General features: G+C 44.7%; 1 protein-coding gene across 1 annotated transcript in view; it reads left to right on the top strand.

Moving 5' to 3' along the window:
• The first annotated feature begins 799 nt into the window (after positions 1-799).
• The window catches only part of Dnajc3 (DnaJ heat shock protein family (Hsp40) member C3), a 33,858-nt gene continuing 12,233 nt past the window's right edge, over positions 800-22,424 (top strand). Inside the window, exons 1-6 of the mRNA XM_057786353.1 lie at positions 800-1,026; positions 11,539-11,649; positions 13,621-13,745; positions 15,888-15,962; positions 19,481-19,633; positions 22,026-22,207. Coding sequence (XP_057642336.1) covers positions 945-1,026; positions 11,539-11,649; positions 13,621-13,745; positions 15,888-15,962; positions 19,481-19,633; positions 22,026-22,207 — 728 coding nt within the window. The 5' untranslated portion in view covers positions 800-944. The remainder of the gene's footprint in view (positions 1,027-11,538; positions 11,650-13,620; positions 13,746-15,887; positions 15,963-19,480; positions 19,634-22,025; positions 22,208-22,424) is intronic.

The raw sequence follows: 22,424 nt of genomic DNA, 5'->3' as shown, positions 1-22,424 counted from the left end.
CAGCTTGTAGCCTGGGAACTTGGAAGTCTTCTGCAGCTAGCCAACCTCCACAAAAAAAAAAAAAAAAAAGATTCTGAAAGCTCCATGGGAGAGGCTAGGAAGGAACTTTGAGACGCCCAGACCAACCGCGAGGCTTGCTGGAATGACTCTTAACAGCTTTCACTGGAACAACTGCAGAGTTCTGGTCCCCAAGCCTCTTCCCAAGGTCAGGCATCTAGAGCGCTTCCAGCTTTATTCCCTCAGGGGCTTGAAGAGAGTTGCTACTTGCAGAGGGAGACATTAGCATAAGACTGGCGTCTACCAGCACCCAAGGTCCCCCACGCCAGCTCTCAGGCTTCCTTCCTCCCCGGTACCCGTTCCCCTGTCCCCTCCCTCGCCGCCTTCAGCTTCTCTGCGACGTCCCGGACTTCCTGGACCGTGGCGGACGGCGGTCGCACCTCCCCCCCTCCCCCCAGCCCGGGCGGACCCGGGACGCCCCCGGCGTCGCTCCGCCAACCCCGCCGCGAGGCGGGCCCCCAGCGTTCCGGGCTGCGCATGCGGCCTCCCCAGCCGCTTCCTCCCCGGCCCGGGCTGACGGTTTGGAGCCCGCTGACAGCTCCACGATCGGCGGACGCCGCCTCGTCTTGTGCTTCCACGTTACCCTATCGGGGACGGGGCGGGGCGTCGGCGTCCGCAGCCAATGGGCGCCAACCACGACCCAGGCGAGCCGGGGCGCCCCGCGACCCGGAGGGAGGCGATTGGACGGCGGCGGTGGCGGCGCTCGGGGGGCGTGGCGTCGTCGGGCCCCGCCCCCGCCATTTCCGCCGCTGGGCGCCAGCCGCCGCCGAGGCCCGGCCGAGAGACCGAGTGAGCGGACGCACGGCGGGCGCTGGGCTGCGGGCTGTGCGCCGCGCGGGCTGCTGGGCCGCGCACCTTCCTGCTGCTCGGCCTCGGCGCCCTTGGACATGGTGGCCCCCGGCTCTCTGGGCAGCCGGCTGGGCGCGGTGTTCCCGTTCCTGTTGGTCCTGGTGGACCTGCAGTACGAAGGTGAGTCCCGCCCTGCCCCGGGCCGAGCTCCGGGTCCCCTGGCCGGGAGGGAGCGGCGCTCGGAGTGGGAGGCGCGGGGCTGGGCGCCGGGCGGGCGGGCGGGCGGAACAGGCGGAGGCCGGGCCCCAGCCGAGGACAGGGCGACCGGCGGGCCGCGAGGCTGGACGGCGGCCTGGGGCGCCCGCGGGGAGGGATAACGGCGGCCGGCACGGGACGGGTGCAGGTCGGACGGAGTGGGGAGACGGCTCGTCCCTGGAGTCAGCGTCCCGCGTCGGGTGTGCGACTCAGGCTGCCGCCTGGAGAAGTCCATGCTGGGCTGGCTGCTCCCAAGTTGCGGGGCTCGGTGCTGTGGTTTTGCAGTTCCCAGCATGGCGTCATTCAACTTTTTTTTTTTTTTTTTTAAATTGCTGGTGCTACTTTTTCTAGTTCTCGGGGCGGAGGGTTGGGGTGGGGGAATCTCCTTAAAAAGATAGGGAGCTCTTACATATCACCCTGGCCTCCAGACTGGAATGTTAGCTACTCCTAGCATACTAGCAAAACAGGAGGCCTGTCCCAGCTCGGGTGTACGCGGGGAGGACTTAGGCATTGAAGTCCCGAATGCCCATTGAACAGTGAGTGCTTCCCAGCTTGGTTACTGTGCTGTAGTGACACATCTGCCCTGGCCACTGCTCCTGTACTCATTCCTGAAAGTGGGGAGGGGAAGGAGATAGTTGTCAAGGAAAGTAAACAATTGACTGTTCCATGGGGGGTGGGGATTGAGGAACTGGATTTGGGACTAGTTGATGGGGAAATCCTCAGGAAAGTGTCTGTGGCATTCTTTCTTTGTGAAAAAGTCATACTATTCTGTTGTTACATCTCCATTAAAGGTAGACTTTTTGTTTGTTTTGGCTTTCCGATGCCCATATGTTCTTTGAACCTCAAGTCAGAATTTGTACTGAGACCAGTCATTGGCATTGGAACCAGCCTCAGTCTGGAGGGGAGTGGAATTTGAAGGCCTGGACCGCTTTAATATATAGGTCATATATTTTAATTCTCTGGAATTTTATAATTCTTTCCATCCGTGTTAATCATGCTCAGTTATCGTTAATGACTTATTTTGGATACTTAAGAGAATGTTGTTTATGTTGTGTTTAGTGTCTGTTTTTTTCAGATGTAGAAGTGCGTATTTTGGTTTGCTTTATCTTTTCAGCAGTGTGTAGATCAGTCACCTCTTTCAAATTATTATTCTCTGTATGATTCTTAAGACGTTCAGCACATCATTTCTCACTGTGGTATTTCTGTAAAAAAGCAGTAATGGCGCCTCTCAGGGGAAGCCGGAGGGTTGCCTTTTCCAGGAGCATTCGCAGGTGAGGGAGAGAAGAGAGAGTTTTTGTAAGCCCCTCCTCTTCTTGGAGATGTGTGATAGTGTTTACACTTGGGAACTGGTGCTCTGAGAACTAATGACAGTTTATCTCGGGCTGGAGCGATGGGCAGATTGTTTGCTGGTCTTCAGAAGACTGGAGTTGGGTTCCCAGCACCTGATCAGGCTACTCACAATTATAATTCCAACTCCAGGAACACACACACACACACAAGGTAAATAAAATCTTTAAACTTTATCTCATTATGAACTGGACACAGGGAAATTATTGGTAGCCTTGTTTCCAGTCATTTCAGAGTTGTGGCAGGTAAGAAAAATAAGCATTTTAAGTTATCAATAGAAAGTGACAGAAAGGTGATTTCCTGGCAGGTTCAGTACAGTGGTTCTTCCCAGGTGTGCCAGCCCTTGCTTGTGATCTCAGCACTCAAGAGGCTGAGGCAGGAGAACTGTTATGAGTTTAAGACCAGCCGGAGTTATATCATGAGTTCTAGGCCAGTCTGAGCTACAGTGTGATACTTTGTCTTTAAGAAAAGAAAAGAAAACATGCTCTCTCTCTCCCAAAAGGTGGTCCTCCAGTTGTATATCAGAATGTCATGTCGGGGACAGTTAAGAGTTCTAGGCACACTTTGTCTTGATGGAACCTGGAAATTTGCATTTCTACAAGGATCCCGGATGACCACATTTTGAGAGCCTCTCAAATTAGAGGTCTGCTATTTATTAGACCCTAAAGTAGCAAATCATCAGCTTATGTTTTCTAGAATAAGTTAGCTGTGCCTGGTTTTGAGGGAGGCATATAGGTCAGGTGCCATGCTCTACTTTAGGCTCGGAGAGAGGACAGAGAGTGTGAAGCCCAGGGTCATAATATAGGAAATATTGTTAGTGACTAGCCTGATTATTTTTGTTTTTTTTTTTTCTGATTTAAAAATACCCTTTTAAAGTAGGCTTTTCTGTTATAATCTACAGAAGGAAAGCACATGTCATGAACTGAACAGCTGACTCTCAGCGTTCTCTTTCTCAGAACCTTCAAAACAATCTAGAACTTTTGAGCAGAAAGAAAATTTTAGGGACTAGAGAGATATCTCAGTGGTGAAGAGTGCTTGCTGGCTGCCCTGCAAAATTACAACCGATTGTAACTCCCAACTCCAGGGCTGAGGAGCTGGAGCACATACTGTCTCTTGCCGGAGATACACGTAAAATAAAGAAAAGAGGACGTTAGTGGCCACTCGAGCGCTCTCGCGTCACAAATGAGATTGTTTAGATTTGTTGCTAGTGGCTTATCTAGTGACTTGAGTGTGAATGCAGAATGAAAAACACACAGTTTTTATTGCCATAGTTTTATCTTTTCTTGACATGTATCAGGAACCCATTTTTAAATTCACTGAATTAAGCTGATTAATCCATGTTTTTTGGCCACCATGGGAAAGACTTGAAAATCTATTCCAAGCAAAGGCTGTGATGCATTTTGCTTAAACTGATAAATTAAGAGTATATTTTACCTTTTGTAGGATCTCTGTGATGCTAGTTAAATATGAAGAGAATTTTTTAAAATGATTTTAAAGCAGTTTCTAGGTCAGCTCCCTAGGATTATTTTAAATTATTTAGCGAGGTAGATATGAAGTTAGAGTGTCTGAGTTCGGCTCACCAGCTAGCCTTGCTGAGCTGCCTGGTTAGAGTTGCTCCCATGCTGTCTGAACAGGGCTATTCTGAGACGGGGTGCCCTGGAGCAAGTGGCTTTGATTTTCCCATGTAAAGTTAATTGTGGTTAAGTTTAGTTTCTGCTCTCATGATCTTTTAATTAATTGGTTGATTGATTTGTGTGTGTTTTATTTGTTTTTGTGTTTTGTTTTGTTTGACAGCCTTACTCTGTAGCCCAGGCTAGTCTAGATGGACTCTGGAGTTTGATATATAGATCAGGATGGGCACAGCCTGTGGTGATTCTCGCACCTCTGCCTTCTGAGTGCGGAGTGTGTGTGTGTGTGTGTTACGAGCATGCCCCCATCACAGCTGCCTTCTTTTGATTCATTCATCAGCAACTTAACTGTGTTTCCATAGAAATGTCCCAGGGAGACCCAGTCACCTGCCCTTTAAAACGGAAACATTTATTTCAACCATAAGTTTATTTTTCTTTCTGTATCTTCAGAAACTGGCTCTTTTAAAAATAGGTAAATCTGAGTTTGTTGCTTGGAGTTTTGGAATATAAAAGGCTTGTGCCAGCAAGGGGATGCTCTATGGCACTGTGATGAGGTATATATATGGTATAACATTAATGGGCTACCTTAGAGTTCACAGAAGAGGGAAGTATCAATATCTTTTATCCATTTTCTTCAAGCTAAATAGTTTGTCACTGCAACCACGTGATTACACTTGATTACAAATACTCTTAAATTTCTCTGCTCTTGTGTTATTGGCTTCTTACCTGGGAGATCCCAAAATCCATTAAATTTAAGCTTGACTGTCTTTCTTGTTGTACCTAAGAGCTAAATGCAGATGGAGAAGAATAACTGTTAATTTACTGTTAGTCTCATTGTAGGTACCCAGTCTCAATCTCACCTGCACACTCAATACTGCTGATATTCTTATAATTCTTTACTATGTCTGCTCTTGAAAACTGAATCATTTTCAGTCCTTTCCCATGAATAACCAAGTCCGGTTTAAATTCCCCTTCTCTTACCCCCTTTATTCTTAACAGAACCGGGGGAGGAGAGAGTTGGGTCTGTGCTGGCACATGTGTGGAGGCCAGAGGAGAACTTGCAGGAGCTGGTTCTCTTCTTCTTGCATGTGGTGTGGGCTCCAGCGATCAAGTCTCCCACACTTGGTGGTAAAGCCTTCCCCACTGAGCCAGCCTGAAGACCCTGTCTTTGTCGAGGATGGCTTTCCCTTCTTCCGACCACAGCGCCCTAGCTTACCGGCCTGAGCGCCTCAGCTTGATGGTAGTTTTCATTATGAGAAGTCCTAGGTCACTTGATAACCTGTGTTGGTGTTTAAAACTCAAAGTTTTTCAAGCTGGTTATGAACTTGATGTGTTTCCCAGGCAGGATTCAAAGTCAGTGTCCTGTCTTAGCTTCTCTGCTGTGAAAAGGACCTTCTGGGTCCTCACACTGAAGACAGGCTGGGTGCTGCGGCTTCACATGGCAAAAGGACCAGCTTGTTCCCTGCTCGTTCCCTTTAAAAAGGCACCAGTACATGTCTGACGCCACAGACTAGTAACTTCCCAACCATTGTAATATCACCACAGTGGGTGTTTCCACGGGTGGATTTCGGGATATTCAGAGCCTGTTGTTTTCTCCCTTGCCATCACTCCTTTCCCTCCCCTAGATCCCCCCATCACCCCTTCCCTTCCCTAGATCACCCCATCACCCCTTCCCTCTCCTGGATCCCCCCATCACCCCTTCCCTCCCCTGGATCCCCCATCATCCCTTTCCCTCCCCTGGATCCCCCATCACCCCTTCCCTTCCCTGGATTCCCCCATCCTCCCTTCCCCTCCCCTAGATCCCCCATCACCCCTTCCCTCCCCTAGATCCTGCATCACCCCTTCCCTCCCCTAGATCACCCCATCACCCCTTCCCTTCCCTGGAACCCCCATCACCCCTTCCCTTCCCTAGATCCCCCTATCACCCCTTCCCCTCCCCTGGATCACCCCATCCCTTCCTCTCCCCTGGATCACCCTATCCCTTCCTCCCTAGATCACCCCATCCCTTCCCCTCCTCTGGATCACCCCATCATCCCTTCCCCTCCCCTGGATCCCCCCATTACCCCTTCCCTTCCCTGGATCACCCCATCCCTTCCCTCCTCTGGATCCCCCATCACCCCTTCAGAGGACAGCTTTTGGGAATCAGTTGTTTGTTTGCAGGGATCAAACTTGGGTAGCCGGTTTGTGGCTAGTATCTTCTTCTCAAGTGAGCCATCTCATCAAAGATTTACAATTAGTCATCATTTTAAACAAAACATATTCCATAGTTTACTTTGATGATTTTAAAAATATAAATAGTATATGAATATACTTTGCTGGAAAAAGTGATCAGTATAGCAAGATGGATTATCTTTTGAAAGCATAAATGAAGCCAGTGGAACCACAGTTCTGATTCATAGCCGGCTCCACTGTCTTTACACTCAGCCAACATAAGCTCTTACAAACTTCAGCTAGACCTTCAGTCTCTTGCTAAAGCCCATTCTAGGGCTTTCCTTATCACTCACATAAAAACCTAAACTTCTCTCTGTACCTTGCGTTTCCATCGATCTTGTGCGTGTTCTCTGTCCTTCCCTCCTTTTCTGCTGTCTGTGACCTCGTCTAGTTTCCTTGAAGTTGGGCTTGCTCATGCCAGGCTGGTTGCACTGGCTTGTGACCTGGGTGTGATTTTGGCATGTGTCATTCAGCAATGCTCTCCAGCCTTCTTATTTTTGTTTTAACTCAAGCATTATTGACCCAGGGAGCCTGTTTGACTCTGTAGTGATTACTCCTTTCCTCGGGCGTTTTGTCTCCTAGTATTAGATTGGCACTTAGGAAATCATTTTGTTTATTTCTTGTTCTCCTTTGTGTCCTTGCTGCTAGAGATGAATTTAAATAGATCTTGCAACCTTTTGAATCTGTAAGATTATTAGTTATATTTATTTGAAACAATTTTTAAATTATTTGTGCTACTAATTTTGTTTATTTTCGTTCTTAGTGTTAGGCTGTTTAAGAACTGGCCCTATGAGCTGGGCGGTAGTAGCACTCAACAGGCAGAGGCAGGAGGATAGCTGTGAGTTCAAGAAGACCTGTTCTACAGAGTGAGTTCTCCTGGATTGCCAAGGCTACACAGAGAAACCATGTCTCAAAAAAAGAAAAACATTATTTTATGAACTTCTTTGTGTTTCAGAAGTCCTCATTACCAATCTGCCTGGCTGTGGTCCTTTTTGTTTGTTTTATCAGAGTTTGGTGCACTCAGAAATACCTGGAGTCCATCCTGGTTCAATTCAGAGAGTGCATTTGAATGATGTTTCTCAAAGTCCACTAACTAAGGTTCCCTGTGCTTGCTGGAATATGAAATTCCTTCCTCATGTATGTGTTCGGCAGCTGTGTAGATGAAGTGCCACCTCTGCACCTCCCAGCCGGTGCTCACTACATGACTTCTGCCTTTTTCTTTTCTTTGTCATCGTGTCTGCTATAGCTGTGTGCATCACCTTCAAGTTATTTCTCTAGTCACATTGTTACTGAATATAGTCAACACTTGGAGATAATCTGTTCTTATAAGAGATATTGTTATTGAACCTATATGAGTAGCTACATTGCCATAAATTGAGAAGATTCCCTGTACTTTTGGCACTTTTGCGTATATGCTCCAGAGAACTAGGGGAGAAAGCTTTGTTGTTTTTAAACAGTGCAAACAGAGCTTCCTTAGAACAGGAAGGGGAAGCTGTTTCAAGTAAGAGGTTGAGAAGAGCTGCGTGGTGGTGCATGTCTTTGATCCCAGCACTTGGATCCCAGACGGATCTCTGTGAGTTTGAGGCCAGCCTGGTATACAGAGTGAGTTCCAGGACCGCCAAGGCTACACAGTGAAACCCTGTCTTGACACCCCCCCAAAAAATAAAAAGTTGAGAAGAATCAATTTTAACTGCATTCAAACCTGTGTTCCCACTACAAATACTAGGGTTCAGTTATTTATTAATCTGTGCCAGGAGAAACCTGGTAAGACTTGATGAGACAGTGGATTTAACTGTAATTTTAGTTTTGCAAGTCTTACAATTTTCTGGCTGATTTTAGCTAGAACAGCGTTGTGACTGAGGCAGGGGCAGGTGATTATTGTTATGGACTAATTATATTCTCTGTCTATATATGTACATATATATAGTTATGGAATCTCCCAGGTTGACTTCAGCCGAGAATTAGCCCTGAGCTTGACATTGTTCTCAGAATACTTCTTGCACTGCAAAGACCCCATCCCTTATCACAGTCCCAGTCACCCTTTGTGCCATTATGGCCAAGCATAGGAGACACTTGGCCGTCTAAGAGGGTCTCAGTACGCTGTCACAGTCACCAGAGTGTAGCTGAACCAGCTGTAGGGCTTGACTGGATCACTAGCCTGTCATTTCCCTCTGGCTCAGGGTCAGGGTTTGAGCAAACACCTCCGAGCACCTTTTGGTGGGTCTTTGTCCCGGACCGTTTCCAGGGCCAGTGTAACAGTTCCGGCCGTTCAGGAAACAAAGCACATAGTAGTTCTAAAGGGGCCGCTGCAGGCATGACTCAGATGCTCTAGTGCTTGATGTAGAAGTTTGAGGACCTGAGTTTAGTGCCTAGCATCCAGATGTGAAAAGAAAAGTAGGGCAGGATGATGTGTACTTACGATCTCCACACTGGGCGCGCACAGACTGGTGGGTCACCGGGGTTGGCACACTAGCCAGGTTGCCAGGCTTCAGGTTCAATAAGAGACCCTGTCTTAAAAAAAAAAGGTGGAGAGTAAGTGAGGAGGATACTTGATGTCCACCTGACCCCCCACACATGGTACAAATACACACCACACCAGAAGAGTTGGTAAAGGGTGAGCTAGGTAGAGTCTTCCCTTTTTACACGGCGCAACAGTAACTAAGGATGTGGGAAGAACAGTGAGACATGTCCAGGATTGAGAGAGGCTGCCTGGGGGAGAGGCTCTCTGCTCAGAACTGGGGCTCACACTTTGTTCACTCCCTGGGGAAGAGGCTCTCTCCTCAGAACTGGGCTCACACTTTGTTCACTCCCTGGGCAGAACTCGGGTTCACACCTTGTTCACTCCCTGGGGAAGAGGCTCTCTCCTCAGAACTGGGGTTCACACTTTGTTGAGCTGTGGTTGCAGCTCAGGTTTGCTAATGGTGGGACACTGAAACCAGAGTTGACTGCAGTTGATGGGAGAACAGAAAGCAATCATACCAGTTGTAGATTCCAGTGTCGATACTTTGCTGTGTGGATATATGGACAATTGTGAGTCGTGAAGTTACAGTGTGTGCAGTGTCATTGTTGGGAGGTTGCTGTGGGAGAATGCTCCTGTACACTGTAAAGATTTGTCACTTTTATTAGTTTAATAAAATGCTGATTGTCCAATAGCCAGGCAGGAAGTATAGGTAGGGTGAAAAGACTCAGAGAATTCTGGGAAGAGGAAAGGCAGAGTCAGTCACCAGCAATATACAGGGGAAGCAAGATGAGACTGTCTCATTGAGAAAAGGTATCAAGCCATGCGGCCAAACAAATAAGAATTATGGGTTAATTTAAGTTGTAAGAGCTAGTTAATAATAAGCCTGGGCTAGTAGGCCAAACCATTTGTAATTAATATAGGCCTCTGTGTTTCTTTGGGACTGAATGGCTGTGGGACCAGGGGGACAGAAACTTCCCTCTACAAATAACACCCAAATGTTTGAGAAGAATTTTCACATAAAGCCTGAGGAAACTTAAAAAAAAAAAGATTCTCGACAGACAAGAACAGAGTCAAGTGTAGCTTCTTGGTAGCCATCTTTTCTCCAGTAGGTAGCAGAAGCCAGAAAAACAAAAGAGCACACCAGCAAACAGAACCAGGAGGCACCTGTCCTTCCTACAGTTCTCTCTAGCTCCTTTGTAGCAAATTACATTGACTTCACTGTAAAGGAGAAACACCTGAACTCTCTGGTGCATTACTGTGTCAGGGTAACTGCTGAAGGAGGAATTCAGAGCGAAGAGACAGTTTATAGATAATTGGCCAGTCATATCATTCTACTTAAAATGTCTCTGGTCTTCATGGAGTAAAACTCAAAGCAGGACATAACAAGGCTTTTGGTCTTTGGTTTCATACTGCTTTATTTTGTGGCTCTGCTGCAGGTATCCAGGTCTCCTCGCCATTTCTGGAATGTATCTGGTACCATGAACTTAAAGTCTTTGTGTTAGCTGCTACTACTTTGAAAGTCTCCTTTCCCTGCCTGCATGATGGGCTTCTTACTTCCTCTTAAGTTTTGTTCGGATGTTGGCTTTTCAAGGAAGCATGCTCTTGGACCATTTGTTACGTTTGTCTCTCGCTGTTGACACTTGACTTACTCCACAGTAATTTTTACCTGATTATACAAGCTACTGTTTGTTATGTCTGTCTCCTCCCACTGTAATGTCAGGTACTTAGAGGATTCAAAGAGCAGGGCTCACTTATCCCAGTGACTAACCCAGTGCCTGGTGTGTTGTCATTGCTCGGTGTCCTTGAATACCATAGCAGACTGATCTTCATTAAGATGAGGGTCTAGCTTAGCAAAGCCGTTCTTTAACAGACTATGTGGTGTGTGTCTGTGTTCATGTGGAAGCTGAGTTAGTATCCGATCTCTTCCTTATCCATGCTTCTTCAGTTTTTATTTCCTGAGGCTGAGTCTCCCTGAATCTAGTCTTCTGTGTGGTGTGCTAGCTGACCATCTGTATTGTAATAGGAGCGGCAGGGCTGCGTCCCTGGCACCCAGCCGCCCACATGGTTAGCTTATGCCCCGAAATAATTACATGGAAACTGTATTTTTTTGAACACTGCCTAGCCCATTAGCTCCAGCCTCTTATTGGCTAGCTCTTACATATTGATCTAACCCATTTTTAATATTCTGTGTAGCACCATGAGCTGGCTTACCAGGAAAGATCTTAACCTGCGTCTGTCTGGAGTGGGAGAATCATGGCGACTCCCTGACTCAGCTTCTTTTTCCCAGCATTCTGTTCTGTTTACTCCACCCACCTAAGGGTTGGCCTATCAAATGGGCCTAGGCAGTTTCTTTATTAATTAACCAATGAAAGCAACAGATTAATACAAGACCCACCTCCATCACATCTGCACTGAGGATCTCCTGTTTGTGCATGGGCTGCTGTGCCCTGCTGGCGTTTTTGTGGTTGCTGGAGATCCATGTTCTGGTCCTCATGCTTACATAGCACGCATCTCATCAACTGAGCCAGCTTCCCAGCTTTAATTGAGCAGAATAACGTCACCAGTACTCTAATCTATTTTTCTTTTATTCTTTCAGCTGGATTTATTCCTTGGGTTGGTTTAATGGAATATAGGCATATTTGGGAGCTTTTTATATTCTATAAAATGAAACAGTGTGCTTCACTGTGTCGTTTTCAGATGGCTGAAGCAGATTAATGGTATCTTTGACTATTTATTAGGGTTACAGTTGCTTCATGGGAAGTTAACTCATTATTCTGTTTTCCTTTTTAGGTGCTGAATGTGGAGTAAATGCAGATGTAGAGAAACATCTTGAACTGGGAAAGAAGTTACTTGCAGCTGGACAGCTAGCTGATGCTTTATCTCAGTTTCATGCCGCAGTAGGTTGGTATCATACCACAACCGCTCAGTTGCTCTCTTCGGATTGTTAGTCAGAGCTTCCATTTTGGATAACACTTAAAGCATTATTACATGTAAAATAAACCATTAAACATATTTTCAGGATTCTGGGTGAATGAGATTAGTAAACACAGAATACATGAGCGCACGTGCATCTAACGGAAGAGGTATGAGTAGGCTGGAGGGAAGGCTCTATGTAAGATTGTGCACTGCGCCTCCACAGGCCTAAGGTTGCTTCCCAGCCTCTTTCTGCTGACTGAAACTTCTGATGCATCTGGGCTCAAGCACCTGTCCTCATATGCACATACCTCCACATAGACACACACATGTACACACAAACACACATGTGCATACATACTCTTTAGAAACAGATCTATGAAACACAGAGCTCACTGAGGCTTAGCCATGTGTGCATTAAGAACAACTCAAGGTTTGTCATTCTGAGAAACTCCATTCTGCAGTGGGCAGTAGTAATTCCAGACCTTGTGGAGAGTCAGGAACCCTTGAATGCTCAGCTCTAAGTGGAACTTTTTATCCAGCCCCTCAGAGCTCAGAACGCAAGGAAGATGCCAGAAAGAACATCGAGGCAAAAGGGCTTGAAAGTAGAAGAGGGGTTGTGGGGAGAGGGAAGAGACGGCAGGAGTGGGAAGTAACGGGAGCCAGTCGTTGACCGGAATAGGATTCAATGTGTTCATAGTAAAAGTTGCCGTTATGTTTCATCAACATCTAATGAAAAGCGAGATTCTTATGAAAACTTTGTCTAAGCAGACCTCACATAGTGTGCTATTCTTTTCTTTGGCTAGGTGATGAATACAGTCATTGCTTTGGTGGTTTTTCCAGATTTGAGATTTTCTAGTTCATTGACTCTTCATTGTTGGTCAGATTCCAGCTGCCCCTTGTGATGTTTCTTTCCGATGAGTTGTAGCATCAGCTGTCATTGTGCTGTCTATGAAAGAGATGATAGAGTACATGGCTCCCGAGGATTAGTGCCGCATTCTCGTTCTGTCTCTCTGAGACGGAATCTCAGTTTGCAGTCTTTGTTAGCTTAGTGCTCACTCAGTCACGAAGCGGCCTTCAGCTTCCAGAGCTGTTCCTGCCTCTGCCCTCTGAAGGCTGGAATTAAACGTGGTCTGCAGCCTTGCCCTGCCTAAAGCACCTTCCAAGAAGTTTTTGCCTAGGTTTTAACCTAGGTCTTTTGACATTGACTTTTCTTAGGTACCCTTTTATTCATTTCTCACCTGGATTTGTCAGAGTGGTTAGTCACCCTGACAAGTTGGGTAGTTTATTTTCAACAAAGTACAGTGTGTGATCATGTGACAGGCCTTCGGGCCCGTGTCTGTGTGGCAGTGGCTTACTTGCTGAACCTCCCAGTCTACCATAGTCGCTGTTTTTTAAGAAACTCTGCTTCATGTAGTAGCTTCAAACTTCATAGGTTTTGAGCAAAACTGCTGCCCACTTTAGATGCCAGTCTGAAACCTCAGATCTACCAAGTATAAACCGAGGGTCCCATGGAGTTAGCTTGCTGGAATGGCTCTAAGCCACTTCTCTGGTTTAGGACAGAGGATCTTTCAGAGGGTACAGATACATATCCAAAGAGAGGAGGTGCATAGGCCACACGAAGGGGAAGGCTGGATCTGTGTTCTCTCTGGGTCCAGCCCTTCAGGGCCTCCATGTGCTGCACTGACCTAAGCATAGTGCCACTCGGCTGTGTCCCACACTCTGAGTTTTAATGCCATTTTTGTATTTATTATTGTCTTCACAGAAAGTCTGTGTAGCCCTGGCTTGACTTGAATTTGCTGTATTGACGAGCCTGTCCTTAAACTCAGCCTGTTCCTTCCTCACAAGTGCTGAGATTAAAGTTGTACACTAACATGCCTATTTGCCATATTTAATAAAATTGTAAGCTGTAATCTTCTCAGGTGAATTACAGAAAGCTAATATTACTTTAATTTTCAGATGGTGACCCTGATAACTATATAGCATACTATCGGAGAGCTACTGTCTTCTTAGCGATGGGAAAATCCAAAGCAGCACTGCCTGACTTAACTAAAGTGATTGAACTGAAGATGGATTTCACTGCAGTAAGTGCACCTGAACTTGTTAAGGGAAACGGGAAGAGGTCCTCTGTCTCCTGCAGGGAGTATTGGCACCATAGGCATTGCAAGAGTATTCCAGAGCTATCGTGTGGAGAGGCAAATGAGATCAGACTTCCTACATTTGCTCCTCACAGTGGCGTACAACTGTAGTTCCAGATGGGGAGATGAAGGGAGCCCAGGGGTCTTGAGGTCTGCTTGAGTACTTTTATTCAGTAACAACAGCAGTAACAGCAAAGTTCTCGGAATTAACAGTCTGTATGGAGGCTGAGTGTGCTTGATGCTTAACCCAGCGTGTGGTAGGCAGAGGCTGTTGGGAGACAGAGGCATGTGTATGTCTGAGTTCAAGGATAGTTCCAGGACAGTCAGGGCTAGGTAGAGGGTCCTGTCTCAAGAAAACCAAAAGAGGTGTGTATGGAGAGTGGCAGGGTATACTAGGTGATTTGTTTCCCTTCAGAAGCCTGACAGTATTAGCTCTGTGTGGAGGTGGGATGTAGAGACGCGTGAGAGACCCGGTGTTGAAATGACATTTACGGGTGAGCGGGGAGAATGAGGAGGGGGTCCATTTAAGGGGTGTTTTGTGGATCCCAAGCATGTTAGTATGGTTCTCCCCAGAGTCAGTGCATAAGCTGCGGAGGTAGAGAAGCTTCCTGTAAAGTCTGCTCTCCTGATGTCAGTTATGTCATTTTAGGGCTATCATAGGCTGCACGGGCTTTGCTTTACTTTGATCAGTGCGACAACACAGCTAAGATGAACAGGAGGGATTGGCTTCAGAACCTTCAGGGTGCAGTGCACACTCCTTGATTGGAGGCTGTGATGAACGGGGCCGCCATAGCGGTGGAGCACATGGAAGACGAAGTCACTTAGTTCTTCATGGCAAACAGGAAGCAGAGAAGAATACACTTTAGCCAGGATAGGCTATGGCCCCCAACCCAAGGATGCACCCCCTGTACCTTGCTTCTTTTAGGTAGGCCCCACTTCCTAAAGTTTTTGCTGGTTCCCAAAATGACAACACCTTGCTGAGGATCACACAGTTAACACGTGAACTATTTCACTATGAGACTCTCATCAGTGGAATACATATGTGGGCTGTGCATATTAATTAATCAATCAATTAATTTTGTCACCATTATTTATAATTTTCCATATTCCTAAAAGGATTTGAGCTGACTGTGTAGTACGTGTTTGATGTGAAATATTGCTGTATTATTATTTTAAGGTGGGATTTCCAGCTGTCGTATTTTTGTTGACTTCATGACTTGACACATTGGAGCACAGCCTCTCACAAGGCTGTGGAACCTACTTTCTTAGCATTGTGGTTAGTTATCAGCTGGCCGAAATGGCCTTAGTTGTCCTTTTTGTGTGTCGATGTATCTAATAGAGGAATAGGGAAATTTTATGTTCTGTAAAAGTAATATATAAGTTTGGGTTGTCAGTGTGGTTATATCGCCCTCAGAGAGGTGTGAGTTGAAGAGCTAGGACCATACGTATTGGAAGAGGACAATCAGACATGAGGGGGGAGACAATATTCTATTCATGGTAAATATTTACGTTGAAGGGCTAATGAAAAGAAAGCCTACTTCTGGAGCTTTGGCAGTCCCACTGCAACTTTTAGTGGAAAGAGTTAGTATGATGTCAAAAAGTATTTTTTAAGATTAATATACAGGGCCTGGAATGTTGCTTTAAGGTAGAACCCGGTACCATTCATCTTTAGGGTCCCTTGTGTCTGATACCCAGCATCATTTCAAAATATGGATATAATTCATGTTGAAGAGTTGAGTTGTTCTTAGTTTTTAGCTGCTACAGTCAGTACCATTGTCTAGTTCCAGGACATCCTTATCATTCTCAAAAGAAACCTTATATCTTAAACAAGCAAAAGAGCCCCCCCTCCTGAAAAAAAACCCTTTGCTTATGATTTCTTTGGGTTGAACAAAACATATTTTATAGAAAAAATATTTTAATAAAAATTGTACACATTCTGAAGCTATAGGAATTAGTTTCAGTGCTAAGTCAAACAAACACTGAAGAAATGAATGTTAGTAACTTGATTACAACTTGTAGTTTTGTCCTTTCTATTTAAAAGCAAATTTAGACATCCATAGTGCTCACACAGCCCTCTTCTTCCCCTAGGCGAGGTTACAGAGAGGCCACTTACTGCTCAAACAAGGAAAGCTCGATGAAGCCGAAGAGGATTTTAAGAAAGTGGTAAGTGCCTGGCCCAAAGGGGTTACTGGGCGACGTGCAGAATTGATTTTCCTTTGTAATAAGCTACTTTATATTAGTTTTATAGCTAAAACACACACACACAGACACACACACAGAGGAATCATAGTTCTTTTTTTTTTTGAGACAAGGTATCTCTGTAGCTTTGGTGCCTGTCCCAGAACTAGCTCTTTTAGACCAGGCTGGCCTCGAACTCCCAGAGATCTGCCTGCTTTTGCCTCCCGAGTCTGGGATTAGAGGCGTGTGCCACCACCGCCCGGCCCATAGTTCTTAAATAAATATTTAATAGCTGGCATCAAAGTATAGAGATATTTTATTTGTGTTTTAGCAAACAAAGCTTGCCTGAAGATCAGAGTGCAGAGCTAAACCACCAGAGGCCAGGGAGTGGTGGCATACACCTTTAACCCCAGGACTCAAGGCTACCCTGGGCTATATGAGATTGAATCTGTCTAAAAAGAGAAAAAGAGCTCACATAGCAGTGATTCCAGGACTTGGGACCCCATGTCTTTAATCCTAGCACTGGGGAGATGGAGACAGGAGGGATATGGCTGGGCGGAGAGAGGAGTAGAAGGAGGAGGAGGAGGCAAGAGCTCAGTGCACTCTGAGGTTTTCTGGAGACACAGTGCAGTCTAGGCAGTGTGAGGACAGGATTGCCCCTTTGGTCTGAGCATTGGTAGAGGTATAAATCTCTCTAGTGGCTTACTGCTCTGCTTCTCTGATCTTCAGCTTTAACCCCCATATCTGACTCTGGGTTTTGATTAATTAAGACCAACTAGAATTTGTGCTACAGCAGTTGGAAGATAAAAATGAACACAATTGATACATAAGTCCTGGTTCAGATACAGGCTGCTTACGTTAACCTAACCTATATGAGAGTCTAGGAATGTCCTCTGAAACATGCCTCATGAGTCCTGATTCAGATATAGGCTACTTACGTTAACCTAACCTACATGAGAGTCTAGGAATTCTCTGAAACGTGCTTCATGAGTCCTGATTCAGATACAGGCTGCTTACGTTAACCTAACCTACATGAGAGTCTAGGAATGTCCTCTGAAACATGCTTCATAAGTCCTGGTTCAGATACAGGCTGCTTACGTTAACCTAACCTACATGAGAATCTAGAAATGTTCTCTGAAACATGCTTCATAAGTCCTGATTCAGATACAGGCTACTTACGTTAACTTAACCTACATGAGAATCTAGGAGTGTCCTCTGAAACATGAGAATCTAGGAATGTCCTCTGAAACATGCTTCATGAGTCCTGATTCAGATATAGGCTGCTTACTGTATAGGCTACTTACGTTAACTTAACCTACGTGAGAATCTAGAAATGTCCTCTGAAGTCGGGACTTGTGACTCTCACTGCAAGCTTGCCACATGGTCCTGGGTTATACGTGTATATGAAATAGACATACAAACAAATACCTACTAACAATGAGTCAGGGAATTGATTTTAAAGCAATTCTTTGTTCATATCATTTTACCATTCAAGAGAAAGGCAGATTTGTATACTAATGTGTGGCATGTGCTTGTTTCTTTTTACATCAAGAATGAACTCTTGGGCTGAGGAGATGTTCAAATGGGTGAAGAGCTTGTTCAAGTACGAGGACCTGGCACCTCTTTTACAGACATTGTACACTGTACTCTCAGTGCTAGGGGAGTGGAGAGAGGCTGATCTTAGGATCTTCTGGGCGGCCGGTCTCTGCAATGTGTAATCTCTAGTTCCATCTGATTTTTCTGCAAATAACATGGCCTCCTTCTTGTGATTGAGTAATACTGCATTGGTTTATAATGGTGTGAATATATGCCACGTGTTTTTTAACTGTTCATCTTTTGTGTGACCATCTGGGCATGTCACAGCAGACATGGGCATGCAGGTATCCGTGTGTGTTGACCTCTTGTCCTTCAAATACTACTCAGATAGTATAGCGGGATCACATTTAGGTCATTTTTAGCCTTTGGGAGACCTTGAAACCATTTTCCACAGTGGCTGTACTAATTGCCTTCTTACCAACAGTATATAAAGAAAACCTGCATTTTGATTGTGGTAGAAATTAGATATTTGGTAAATAACAGTTAATTGCAATTTAATTTTAAAATCAAGTATAAATCTTTAGTAGTTTATTTTATAAACTCCATTAGTAGTGGCTGAGCACGTATATACCAGTTGGAAAGGATTCAGACTTACGGAAATGATAATGAACGTGACAGTGGGGACGTCCCAGGACTAAGCCAGTAGTGGTAGTTGATTCTGTGCCTGTTGTGAATAGCGCTGCCCTGGACATTGCAGTGTAGGTCACTTTACAAAGTGACGATTTCATTTCCTTACAGTCCAGGGAGAAGATCACTAGGTCATGCAGTAGTTGTATTTTTAACCGTTTTCAAAACCTACATACTGTTTCCTAAAATTCCATTTCTGCCTGTAGGGTTCCTTTTCTGTGTACAACAGACACCCCACCTTCTGCTTGCTGTATTAACTGGGTTTTCTCTCTCTGCTTGCGATGTCTTCATTTTCAAGTACTTTTTTTGCCTGTTTACTTATGGGTGTTCTTGTTTTTAAGTTCTGTAAGTTAGTGATAATAACTTGGGTATTATCTGATAATATGGTTTATAATTTCTCCCCAGCATGTCAGTCACCTTTTATTTTGTGTGTGCATAACCTAAAAATTCAGACTATGCAAATAAATATGTGGGACTCCACTAAATTATAATCTTATTATGGGTCAAATTTAGATACTTTAACTAAGTAACTGACTTTAATAGAGAATATCCACAGTTTGAAGTTGGCTGACGTATAATTCAAGGAGAAGTAGATTTTTCCTGAAAGCATGTATCATGTTTTGTGCCCTGTCCTCATTGTGTATAGTTAGTTGTTTCCAAAGCTGGGGACTGAACCAGGATGGCACATATGGAGGACTGAATTCCATCCCTGGGCTACACGCAGCTCCCTCCCTGTGATTTTATGTCTCTGTCAGCGTGGTCACAAAGGTTAGGAGTAGGGTTAAGGGGTGGAGCGCATGCTTAGCGCAAGTGAGGCCCTGGGTCCAGTCCCTAGTGCTGAGAAGGAACTCGCTTTTAATAATGTCTGCCAACAGTCACGTTTGGGAATGCTTGCCATGCCCAGGTTTGTGTGGCTGTCTCGTTGTCAGAGAAAATGCACACAGCAGGTAGAGAAGCATGAATTCAGGATTTGGGGAAGTAACTTGCTCATTTAGGCTTTATTGTAACGTAACCATGAAAGGCAGAGAAGATGAGTCTGGGTAAACCACAGCTGTCAAGCCTGACCACGCTCAGCCTCGGGGCCAGATGCTGAGGGAAAGCATGGACTCATTCAGCATTTGTACTGTGCCATGCAGGCCCACCGCAAATACAGTCCATGGTAATGTTAAAGCTAGCTAGTCATAGGACTGGCTCTCCTGGGTGGTGTCTGCGCCATGGTGTTTAGAATGTTCAGATCTGGATTTAAGAGAGGAAAACTTTATTTGTTGTTTTGCTTGTAGCTCAAATCTAGCCCCAGTGAAAATGAAGAGAAGGAAGCCCAGTCTCAGCTCGTAAAATCCGATGAGATGCAGCGCTTACGCTCGCAAGCGCTTGCGGCTTTCGAGAGCGCCGACTACTCCGCTGCTATAACCTTCCTTGATAAGATCCTGGAGGTGAGTCTCGGCTCCAGAGTGGGAGCCCGGGAGCCCAGTACTGCTCTTAGAGTTAGGCGTACTGGGGAAACTCCGTGTTTATAAGCTGCCCAAACCAGGGTAGGACCAAGCTGGTCCTTGGACTGGTTGTGGAGATTTGCAGTTGAAGGTACTTAGTACATGTTGGTGTGCTGTGAAGTGAGAATTACATTCTTGTTGTTTTTTAACACAGAGTCTTATATGTAGCTTAGCTGACCTGGAGCTCTCTCTGTACACCAGGCTGGTCTTGAACTCACTGAGATGTGCCTTACTCTGCCTGCCAAGTGCTGAGATTAAAGTTGTACACCACTATCCCTGGGTGAGAATTATGTATTTTCACCCACTCTTGCCTTTGCCCCCCCCTTTTAATTTTGGAGCACACCATGTTAGACAATGGGTAAAAGATGAATTACTTAAAGAGAAAGGAAAGATGGTGTTTGAAAGAAAGAGAAACACTTAAAGTGAGAAGTTTCTAGAAGAGAAAGCAGAGAAAGTGCTAGGATACAGAGGGTTCTAATAGGAAGCATTAGGTTAGGATCTCTTGCCTCAGGAGGATTTAATGGCAGATGATTTCAGAAGAAAGTCTAAATGGAAGTAATCAACATAATTACCATTCTTACAGTTTAATATTGGCAATAAATATGTGATTTATGGAAAATAGGCATTCATTTGATAATTTAAAAATTATGAGTGTGTGTGTATGATGGTGTGTCATGTGTGTGTGCTGTGATGCAGCTGTGTGATTGTGTGTGTGCTGTATGTGTGCTGTGATGCAGTTGTGTGATTGTGTGTGTGTGCTGTGATGGTGTGTGTGTGTCTGTGATGCACCTGCAGAGGCCATACACTAATTCTGTGGAGTCAGTGCTTCTCCCTCCTGTATGTGGGTTCTGTGGCTTCGTTACTAGGTTTGTATGCAAACATCTTCACCTACTAAAATATCTTGCTGGCTCATATTTGATAATTATATAGAGGAAATCATGTAATCTTGCTGTACTAAATTATTTTATTGATACTTTATTAAGGGAACAAAAACTAATTTTTACTTTCTTACTGCTAGACTGCCCATTTGGGCCTAGCTCGTTAGTATGTAATATATATATATATATATATATATAAAAACTTTTTTTTTTTTTTTTTTTTTTTTGGTTTTTTGAGACAGGGTTTCTCTGTGGTTTTGGAGTCTGTCCTGGAACTAGCTCTTGTAGACCAGGCTGGTCTCGAACTCACAGAGATCCGCCTGTCTCTGCCTCCCGAGTGCTGGGATTAAAGGCGTGCGCCACCACCGCCCGGCCTTATAAAAACATTATTGACACAGTGTTAGAGACTCCGAGAAAAACAAAACAGGCCCTTTTTGTGAACTTGGGGTATCTGTTTAGAAGAATCTACTGTGTTTAATGAGTGTGATAGACTTCATAAAATAGGAATGGTGAAGTCTTCCATGTTATTTTTTTAAATGAGGATTTAAGATCAAGGAAGCAAGGATGTAGTATTTTACAAAAAAATCATTTAACTTAGTAATCAGTGCAGTATGTATTTTGCTAATTGGGAACCAAGGTTTCAGGTTCAGTTGGTGAGCCTTTGCACAGCATTCATTCACACAGCCTTGTATTTGACACCTCGTACGGCAGTAACATCCGAAATCGCTACACTCAGGAAGTAGGGCAGGAGGAAGATCAAGAGTTCAAAGCCATCCTGAGCTAATAGGGTGTTGGAGACCAGCTTAGTATACACGATATCCTGTCTCAAAAAACAAAATCAAGCAAGAATTGGCTTTCTTTTCTTATAGAAATTATAATTGTTGCATAAACATCTGAATATTCTCATCAAATGTGTCAGTGGGAATAACCCTCTACTAGGAAATGCCATGGTTTTGTTGTTTCAGTTTTTTTTTTTTTTTTTTTTTTTTTTTGGTTTTTTTCGAGACAGGGTTTCTCTGTGGCTTTGGAGCCTGTCCTGGAACTAGCTCCGTAGACCAGGCTGGTCTCGAACTCACAGAGATCCGCCTGCCTCTGCCTCCCAAGTGTGTTGTTTCAGTTTTTGAGAAAGGGTTTCATTGTGCATTTCAAGCTTGGCTGGAACTCAGTGTGCAAGTGAGTTTTTGTATATTCAGAATTTAAAAATTCTATAATCTGGGGAAGAAAAACGCTTTTGCGTGTTTTCTCCTCCCTCAGGATTTAAGGCGCCCTCAGGAAGTTATCGCCTTCTGTTTTCCACTTTTAATCATAGCAGGGTCTTAAACACCATTTATAAAATACCGACCTTAATCACATTAACTGAGGTGTATGTTTGTAAATGTGTGGATGGAATGTGTGGGATGCAAGAATCGATGCACATACTTTATGTTTCTTAAAGTCTAGTTCTTTTGTTTCTCAAGGTTTGTGTTTGGGATGCAGAATTACGCGAACTTCGAGCTGAATGTTTTATAAAGGAAGGAGAACCTAGGAAAGCCATCAGTGACTTAAAGGCTGCTTCAAAACTGAAGCATGACAACACGGAGGCGTTCTACAAAATCAGCACGCTCTACTATCACCTCGGGGACCACGAGCTCTCCCTCAGGTCAGCCCCTGCGACAGCCATATTATGTTAATATAAATACTAAGGACTTTTAAAAATATCCATACCCATTTAAATAAACTATGTTATCAATAATATATTATATAAATTCTACAGCTTATTTTCAAGAATTAGTCTTACTAAAGTGATATTGCTGTTTTACTTACCGAAACAGAGTGTAGCTTCATGTCATTTGAATTGTTGTTTTTATGATATGATG

Source organism: Chionomys nivalis, chromosome 12, assembly GCF_950005125.1.
Source record: "Chionomys nivalis chromosome 12, mChiNiv1.1, whole genome shotgun sequence".
Lineage (NCBI taxonomy): Eukaryota > Metazoa > Chordata > Mammalia > Rodentia > Cricetidae > Chionomys > Chionomys nivalis.
This window is presented reverse-complemented; position numbering and strand designations above follow the sequence as displayed.